At 43.9% G+C, this 9,646-nt stretch overlaps 1 protein-coding gene across 5 annotated transcripts in view; it reads right to left on the bottom strand.

The window, feature by feature from the left end:
• Positions 1-4,077: 4,077 nt before the first annotated feature.
• Positions 4,078-9,646, bottom strand: part of VPS8 (VPS8 subunit of CORVET complex) — a 107,612-nt gene continuing 102,043 nt past the window's right edge. For all 5 annotated transcript variants that reach the window (XM_048505880.1, XM_048505882.1, XM_048505883.1 and 2 more), the window contains 2 exons: positions 7,801-7,881; positions 4,078-6,410 (listed from right to left, as the gene is read on the bottom strand). In XM_048505880.1, coding sequence (XP_048361837.1) covers positions 6,261-6,410; positions 7,801-7,881 — 231 coding nt within the window. In that variant the 3' untranslated portion in view covers positions 4,078-6,260. The remainder of the gene's footprint in view (positions 6,411-7,800; positions 7,882-9,646) is intronic.

The following is a 9,646-nucleotide window of genomic DNA, read 5'->3' as shown; positions in this document are numbered from 1 at the left end:
TCTCTCCACAGCTATTCAGCCCTTCCTAGTCTACAGCTTTCTCAGCCCTCAGACACCTTACACCTCCTGAAGGCATTCTCTGCTGTAAGTTCCTAGATATCAGCTCTATCCCTGGTCAATTCCCCACAGTCAATTTATTGTGTGATACTTGTGAAAAAACTGGATTTAAGCAAACTCTCCACTGTGCCAAACATGAATTCATCCCGATTCTGGCACGCCCCTTATCCCACTTTTTTTTCAGAACCTGCATTGAAGTGCACCTTTTTTTCCAATCACGCTCCAAAGCCTGTTCGGTGGGAAGAAACGGGACAGATGCGGCTTATTGTTCCCACTCTTCGAACCTTCCAGCCAATCAGAGCACACACAGCCTTTTTTTGGTGTGCTCTGGGCATGGCTACGAAGGAACATAAATATGAAACTACAGGACAATGATTTTGATAAATTATTCATGTGTTGCTACGTTCGAACGTAAAAACGACAATAAGAATAACATGAATTTTCAATCGGGCGGAGTACCGTTCCAGCTCCAGCACAATAGCCAATCAGAAGGCGGGGAAATTCTGCCTATGCATCTATGTAGCGACGTAGCTGCATGGAAAAAAAAGTTTTTAAAAAGTTCTCACCCCAACACAACAGCCAATCAGGACAAGGAAGAACAGACCTGCCAAGCAGATTGTGTGTTCATGGGGAGTGCTGAATTGTTTGAAACTGCAATAGACATCGAGGTCTTCACTAGTCACATGCTGCAGTGGGGAGGGAGAAACCATGATGAAAAAGGTGCTGTTTCTTTTTGAACCGGGATGTATCCAGCTTAATTTCTCAGTAAGGATTCGCCCCCTGTTTCCTGAAGTCCTTCAGAGATCTTCCTTTGTCTCGGTGACTGACAAAGCTAGTTCTGCAAGGGAAGGCAGTCCTGTGTTTCTAATGCAGAGACATACAAGACTGGTAAAAGAGTATTGCACTTCCACCCTTAGAGGGTTTTTTTTTTTTGTAATTTAAAGACTATTGGAATTAGTCAGATTCCCCAATCTCCACTGTGAATTAGCATACAGCATTCCCTTATCCTAAAAATTAAGAATCCTTGTTCCAATTATTAAAAATTAAAAGACCTTGGTCAGCTTTGTGAAGTTATTTTTATCTGTAGACTCTTCTTTCCTCTTCCTTTCTGTAATGGAGATGCTCACAGATGAGTTCTTTGCTAATTATCCTGATTGTTTTGGGAAAAAAATAGAATGATACATATTGAACAAATATGAATGTTAACATTGGGTTCTCCATCTAATAAAGACATGTTCAAAGGAGTCTGTCCTATACAGTTATAGTTCCCTTGTTAGCTTAAGGCTGAACTGTGTGCTCACTCCCACTTCCTTCTGAGTTCCTTGACAGGTTGTGTTTTGTTAGGAATAAACTTGTCACTGTATCTCACAAAAATATTAAAGAAAGTTGATAATTGAATGCTAGAAGAGGTTAGGAGACCTTACCATTCCCAAGGGATAAAATAGGAGGAATTTGAGAAACCTAGAGAAGCTTTTACCAGTCAAAAACTCCCTCCAACACAAAATTACAAAGGAAGAGCATTTTTAGATGCTATTTGCTCCCATGACCCTCCTTATCTTAGAAGAAGAGTTTGGATTTATACCCTGCCTTTCTCTCCTGTAAAGAGACTCAAGGCAGCTTATAAACCTCTTTCCCTTCCTCTTCCCACAACAGGCACCTTGGGAGGTTGGTGGGGCTGAGAGAATTCCGAAAAATTGTGACTAGCTCAAGGTCCCCCAACAGGAATGAAAGGGTGGGGGGGATCAAATCTGGTTCACCAAATAAGAGTTTGCTGCTCATGTGGTGGAGTCGGGAATCAAACCCAGTTTTCCAGATTAGAGTCCATTGCTCTTAACCACTAAACCATGCTTACACCTAACTAGTCTCTACTCCCTGCTAGCTCATGCCTTCCTCAGATCTAATTCTGTCTTATACCCACTCCTTTCATCCGTTCTACCAGGGTTTCCTTTTCCAAGGCTGGATAAGAGACAATAATTACATATCACCTCTCTCTCTCACACACACACTCACACTCATATCTCATACACACTCACTGTCTCTCACACACACCCCATAATGGACAGAAATTAATCTACCACTAGTGGGGCCCGGCCACGTGTTGTTGTGGTTTATTGTGGTGAAATGGGAAAGGAACAGTAGCAGCAAAGCAATTGCAGAGGCCAGCAGTACGTGCTCATGCAAACACGCAGCCTGATACTGTGTGATGTCATTGATGTGTGTGCCCGCATTCCTTGTGGGGGGGGGGGATGGAAAGGCACCCCTCCCACACATCTAGGCTGGCTGGTCATGATCCTTTACCTGGGAGTAAGTTTGTTTGGTGGCAATGGGTGTCGCTTCTGAGGAAACCCTCTGAGGGGCTCGACGCAGCCATGCAAAGTATGTCACGGTTGCTTTACCAAGCTTACTCCTGAGTAATGCGTGCCTGGTTTTCTTAACTGTAACCGCAGTATTTAGGGAATCTAGGGTGCCTGGGCCCTCCCTCCTGTCCCTTGCACGTCGCCCCTCACTCTCTTCCCTCCCTCACTTCTCTTCCCTTGCATGCCACCCCTCCCCCTCCTTCCCTTCTCTCCACTAGGGTAGGTGGGTCAAATCAAGATGCTGGGCCCCCTGCCTCCCCTCCCTTGCATGCCACCCCTCACTCTCTCCCATCTCTCACTTCTCTTCCCTTGCATGCCTCCCCATCCGTCCCTTCCCGCTCCCTCCCTCTCTTTCCTTGCATGCCACCCCTCCCCCTCCTTCCCTTCTCTCCACTAGGGTAGGTGGGTCAAATCAAGATGCTGGGCCCCCTGCCTCCCCTCCCTTGCATGCCACCCCTCACTCTCTCCCATCTCTCACTTCTCTTCCCTTGCATGCCTCCCCATCCGTCCCTTCCCGCTCCCTCCCTCTCTTCCCTTGCATGCCACCCCTCCCCCTCCTTCCCTTCTCTCCACTAGGGTAGGTGGGTCAAATCAAGATGCTGGGCCCCCTGCCTCCCCTCCCTTGCATGCCACCCCTCACTCTCTCCCATCTCTCCCTTCTCTTCCCTTGCATGCCTCCCCATCCGTCCCTTCCCGCTCCCTCCCTCTCTTTCCTTGCATGCCACCCCTCTCCCTCCCTCCCTCCCTCCCTCCCCCTCCCTCCCCTCTCCCTCCTGTGTATGTGTGTATATGTGCTTCACTTCCACTCGAGTTACTGCCTATGTACTGTTTTCGCTGCTCATATCTGGCCATCTGAGCGAACATTCTAAGCTGCACGAACATTCTAAGAGTGACAGTTACACACAGGCATCTGCATGTCCTTCACCATGGAGCGCCAGGAAAAAGGCATTTTACCTGGGCCAGGTGTGAAATTTCAGGTATGTGAACATCTAAAAACACTCTCACCTGGCTGATTACAGAGGCTGGGAATTTTCAGAGGAATTGGCCCAGCAGTTACTGAGTTATACTACTACTAACAAATACACTGTTAGCTTTTTATATATATAGATTATTTAAAGGAAAAAAGATAAGTGCACAAAACCTGTACATTTTGGGGCAGCAGCTAGCTTTCTTGAAGGGCACTTGGAGAAGCAAGAAAAGGAAGATGGACCAGCATCTCTACCACCATTCCAGAATGCAGGTTGCTGGCAAGTAGAAGTTGCATCCTTTATATTCCTTTGCCTCAAGTTAAGCAACTGAAGTATTGGCTTGTGCTCACTAGGGGAGGAGGGAAAACACCATTTGTTGACAGCTATATTATACAATCCTCAAACAGGAACTACATACTTGACAGCCCTTGGCAGCTACCTGCAGTGAGGCAGCTTTGGTGTGAATGCTTGGTTGACTGAAACGGAATAAAATTCTGTTTTAGGCCTCATTTCTGTTAGGGTGGAACAGTTTTTTTCAGCTCTGGACTGCCACATTATTAAAAGATATTTCCTTACTGGAAAAAAAATCAGTGGTAACTTGGGAGCCAGAGACCTTGATCATCCATAAGAAATGCAATAAAACCTGAGGCAGATCCAAGAGAGATCAATCTGAACAGTGCAAAGACTGAATAAGGTTTCTGTTCATACATATGTATATTTTGATACAGGAAAAATGATATATTCATAATATGGTTACAGCAAATTTGTGTTCATGTTGCAATCAGCAAATTTATGTTGGAGAGATTTCAGGGAAGAGGACTGGACCACAAATGCAGTATCTAAGCCCCAGTCCAAAACCCAACCTTAAGACTTATGGGGAGAGTATATAAAGACATATAAAGTTATGTGTCCTTTTTTCTCTGTCTAATCCAAAAATATACCTGTAGACTAGAAAGAGGATTGCTAACTTATAGCCATAGGTGCCCAGGCTACCTCCACAGACTTTTATATGAGTAGTTCTGAGGGAATAGGTACCTTGTTCATGTCATTCTGAGAACACAGAAGTAGTGGGGGAATGGAGCAATTAAACTTCTTAAGGAGATTAATAGTGCAGTCCTGAACAGAGCTATAAGCTCATTGACTTCAATGAACTTAGAATGGTATAACTCTGCTTAAGATATTGCACTGAAAAGTTCAGAAATACACATTCTTACGGAAAGAAGTGAAACTATTAACGTGTTCACTGAAAATCAAACAGTAAAGCAAGTTGTGAGGGCCAAGAACTGTATAATCAAGAACTGGGGATATTTTTGTCTTTCGCATTAATTCGCTTATCACAGGGAACACATTATCAAGCTTTTGAAAATGTTCTCACCGAATTCCTGTTACATTAATGCTGAATTTGTGAAAAACAAACCAGTAATACATCATATACACTTAGCAGAAAGGCAGCTCGATGTTGAGGTGAGCATGTGAAGTTGTGTTCCAGCACAGCAAGTTGCCAGGTTTAGTTATTACTATAAACAACAAGTGAACAGTTCAGATTGTGTCAGTGTTGGGGGAAGAGCCTCAAAGGCCAGATTACTCAAAATGAAAAGGAGTGCGAAATGATAAAGAGATCAGGGAATATGATGCACATTGACACACAAGTTGCTGCAGCGGATCATATGAAAAATTGTTGGCCTTGATCTAGCCCTGAAACTTTACTTGTTCTCTTTACTGGCAGATTTTATAAAAACAGGATGCCTCCTCAGTAGGCAATGGACAAATGGCAACGGGGGGCTTTTGAGATGTTAAGGATATTAGGATGCTTCTGGGAAGATTGTACTTTTATTGTTTAGAAACAGGAGGCATTTATCTTCAGTCACACTAAAACACATTCTTACAGCAAGTTCTCTACAGCAAGTTCTGCACGGGGCAAAAAGTGCACTGATATCTCTTTGAATTTTCTTCTTTAATTTAGTACAGAGTTAATTATAGATAAACAGGATGGGTTGGGGGTGGGAGACAATGAGCAAGGATGTCCTTCCTATGCAGCTCAGCCCCTCAGCAGCAGCTATCACAGTGATGAATGTGCTGTTTTCTTTTGCTCTGCTAGAAACAGTGAGAGATCTGTGGAAATGCTGGCACAGAACTAGTGCGGACCTCAGAACACACACAAGCTGGCACCAAGTACTTGCCTCTGTCATGCTGGCTGAATAGTATATCGCAATATGCTTTGTTAGCAGAATTTCTGGTTAATTATGCAAATGAGCAAAGCATCTGCATTTAGCCTGTCAGAAGAGGCCAGTATTTACCAGGATAGCTGGACTCAGGGGAAGAACTGCAAATAAAGTAATTTTGCAAAACTTTTTGCAAAAAGAGTGCCCTTGGAGTCTGGGCTCAGCCCTTTATCCAGCTGCCACTGTGAAGCTCTGACTATGGCATTCCACAGTTTGTTCTAAATTTAAGGACGGTATTTGGGGAAGTTTGAGAAATGTCATATTTGGAAGAGGGGCATTCATTTTTCCCCCTTTAATTCTGTTTTCGAAGAGAATAAGCTCCAATTGTTTCAATAATGTCTAGCTTCAGACACTCTGTCCCTGAGACTTAGTGCAGCTGACCAAGTGCTGTTATGTTTAGCTCCTGTAAAGAACAGCATAGATTTGACAAAGCAGTGTCCACTGGAAAAACAACAACAAAGGTCCAAAGACATATCTTGATATTCTTTCTGCTTTGTTAAACAAGTCACAACGGGGGAAGTAGATGACTGTTACAAAGGCTCGGCATTCTTGCAGCCTCCAATTCATATCAAGCAGGTTGATCTGGATTGGTTCCATCAACAGGGATGTATTCTCAGGTACTTCTTTCCAACTGCTCTGGAATGCTTGCAAACAGATTACTCATTCAGAAGGGGAGGAGGAGTGAGGTGAAGCTGGAAAGTCTCATTCTGGAAGACACTGTTCAGAGCAGCATCACCCTGGGAGACATGAAGGAGTCCATGTTTTTCACCACCACGATCTCGAGAGAGTTCAGTGAGAAGAGCCAACTACAAAATAAAAGACAGACATCACTTGGAAATTCATAAGCTAATGCAGTTCACATAGGAGCCTACATATGAGCAAGGTGATATAAGCACTTCAAGCATTAATCTGTTGAAAGGGGTGCACAACAATACATTTGCCTAAAGGAAATATGAAAAATAGTACAAGTAGCTAAGTGAAGTTTATATGTATTCTTGTGGCGATGTCACAAGGATTACAAATGTTCAAATTATGGGATGGATGCATTCTGCCAACAATAAAGCGTGGCTGAGAATTACCTTGACGGCTGCTCCTGCCTGGGAGCGAGCAGGGAGAGGGATGGGCTCAGCTACAACGTCTAGCCCAGCAGGGGGGCCCATTCTGCTGTTAGCACAAGCACGTGATGTAGGTGGAGCGGGTGGGGCTGCAGCCTTATAAGGACAGGCCAGGCCTTCCAGCACCTCTCGTCTGCTTGAGCTATGACAGATTTTTCTCTCCCACCCTCCCTTCCTCGTTTTTCAACCTTGTAATGTTGCCTTATTGTTTGTTGGTCGTTGTTGTTACTCTGGTGGGTTGCGCATGGAGACTGATCGGTTCAGTGGAGGAAGAGCCTGTGTGCTGGGCCTCCACTTTCAGTGAGGGCCTCCATAAGAGGCCTGGGGGGTGGTAGCGAGCATGTGTACTGCATGCTCAGGCGGGGGCTGTGGGTGGCTTGTGTCCCCTGGCAGCACAGGGAGTTCATCCAGAGCCCAACGACCAGATGGCTCCCACTGTCTTGCTGCTCCGGGTGTTGGTTTTTTCCCCATGCATTGGGCTGGGGGAAGGTTATTACTGGGATTCAGCAGATGTGCTGCCCAGTAGTCACTAGGGGACAGCAGACGTGTTGACCAGTGCCGGATCCATCCCCTATGCTGCGCCTCTGCTTCCTTCAGCCAGCACACCAATAAACAGGCTGTGGCCAAATTTTATTCCACCCAAGGTGGTTGTCTGTGTTGTCTTTCCACACCCTTGAGCTCATTCTCCCCTCCTCAGGCAAAACACTTTCCCTTTGGTATGAGGAAAGAACCACCATTAGCAGGACAGATTCTCAAAGATCAGAACCTGAAAAAAATATGAATGAAAGGACCTGGGATGGTATATTGACTTTACCCACCTGTCTTTTAACAACTCTTACTGAACAGTTTACATCTAAGGATTATTCTCTTGCCAATGCTGAAACAAATTTTCAGGAGTTATAATGGATATTCCACAGGTTGTAAAAGGACAGCCTCTGAAGAGAAGTCTCTTCTTCCTCTGACCTATGTACAGCGACCGATATCATGCTTGTGGTATTTTAAACATTGTTAATATGACGAACACAACCAAGGCTTGCTCCCAGCACTACTTTTTAAAAAGTAAGACATAAAATTATGTTACCCTGGATGTCCCTCGATACAGACGACAGAGCTGGTCAAAAGCTTGAGCTTGCTGGGGATCCAACGGGGACTCTGAACTGGTCTGAGGAACAAATTTTCAGTGTTACCAAAATCAAGAGTGCCCATTAGCTAAAGCTTTTAAAGCCCAATGTGTTATTAAAACTTGCTGAAGTAGTAGTAAAAATTAATAGGACTGGGAAAATATATTTCGTGGAATGAAACTACTGATATTCTAATGCTGATCCTGGACCAAATCACAAGAACAGTTAACTCTGAGGTCCACCTTGGTCTGTATTTAAACCTAAAAGGTAAGGGAAAGAATCTACTTATACTAAAAGGGGGAATTGCTCCAAGTTATGTTAGAAAGCACAACAGCTAGATTCAAGTTCAGGAACCACCCATCGACGAGCTCTCCCACTCTTGAGATTAAACCCAGTCCCCTGGTTTACCACTGAGTTGGGATGATCTGAAAAGGGCTAAGAAAGGTCTAGAATGGTGCTGGCAGAGAACTCATACTAAATCTGACAGATTATGTTAGAGTTCACTGAAATACCTATGAAGCAGTGGTGATAGTAGTTAAGAAATGTTACTTATCTGTTAGTATCGCATCAGTTAGTTCATAACCATCACAATTCTTTAAGGTAACATGGTATCTGCTGACTTCTAAACTGAGCATCCAATGCATTAAGACCAGACAATTCATGGTGATACTACTGCAAAAATATTTTCTGATAATATATCAAAAATACACTCTGATTTAGAAGCTGACTAACCTAGGTCCACCAGAAAACCCGACTAATACACTAACCTCCAAAATCAGTCCAAAATCATACAGGAAATATTCGATCATCAGATATAGACATTCATATTGGACAAGTGGATAACTTAATCCATTTGGGAAAACTGTTAACCAAAGCTGCCTGCCACAAAAACCAAGCGGGACAAAACACAACTTGTTTATAAAGACAACACTTGAAGAAGCAAACTAAGAATATCTAACTAATAAAATAACTTCCCTCAAGAAGGTGGCCTTTAAGGCACTTGCTGAAGAGGCTGGACTCTAAGCGATCAGTCAGCAGTTTCCTCCCCCTACTCCTTCTCCCCCTTCTTCTTCCCCTCCCCCTCTCCTCTACTGCTCAGGCAGCTCACCAAAATGGGCTCTTAAGGGAAGTCAATATCTTTTCAACAAGGTGTTGAAAGCAACACTGAGCACTAGGTGAAACAATAGCTCACAGACAAAGATTGTCTGGTTGGTGACGTTCCGACAGAAGCTTCTCCGTACCAACAGCAATCCTGGCAGCTGGTCAACAGCTCCCAAAATCACTGAACATTAAATAGATAAGTGATAAACAGAACAGAAACATACTACCAGATGGTAAGAGTGTGTTCATGAGGACTGGAGAAAAAAATCAACTAGTAGAAAATGACTATATCTTGGTAATAATTTGATTATGTTTGGAGAGTATGGAGCTAAGAATCATCCACCTCAGCACAACTCGTTGAGTCTACCATTTGGATAAAGTTAAACCCAGAGACCCAGTAACCCATCTCTCATGGATTACAATGGTCTGTTCTGAAATTTGTGCCATACTGCTCGACATACTGTTCAGGTACGATAACCGTATAAGACAACATCAAGGTTCCAGACACAGTTTCACCACAGAAAACAAGAACTATCGTCTTTATTCTGGCTAGACTGCTTAGAACATAAAAGTCCTGCTGGATCAAGCCAGTGGTCTGTCTCGTCCAGCATCCAGTCTCACACAGTCGCCAACCAGTTCCTTCTCATTTCACATTTAACTCCATCATCCATTTCTCATATTTTTCATTGTAAAGATTTACAGTAA

This window comes from Sphaerodactylus townsendi, linkage group LG08 (genome assembly GCF_021028975.2).
Source record: "Sphaerodactylus townsendi isolate TG3544 linkage group LG08, MPM_Stown_v2.3, whole genome shotgun sequence".
Lineage (NCBI taxonomy): Eukaryota > Metazoa > Chordata > Lepidosauria > Squamata > Sphaerodactylidae > Sphaerodactylus > Sphaerodactylus townsendi.
Note: the sequence above shows the minus strand (reverse complement) of the source record. Positions and strands in the feature narration are given on the sequence as shown.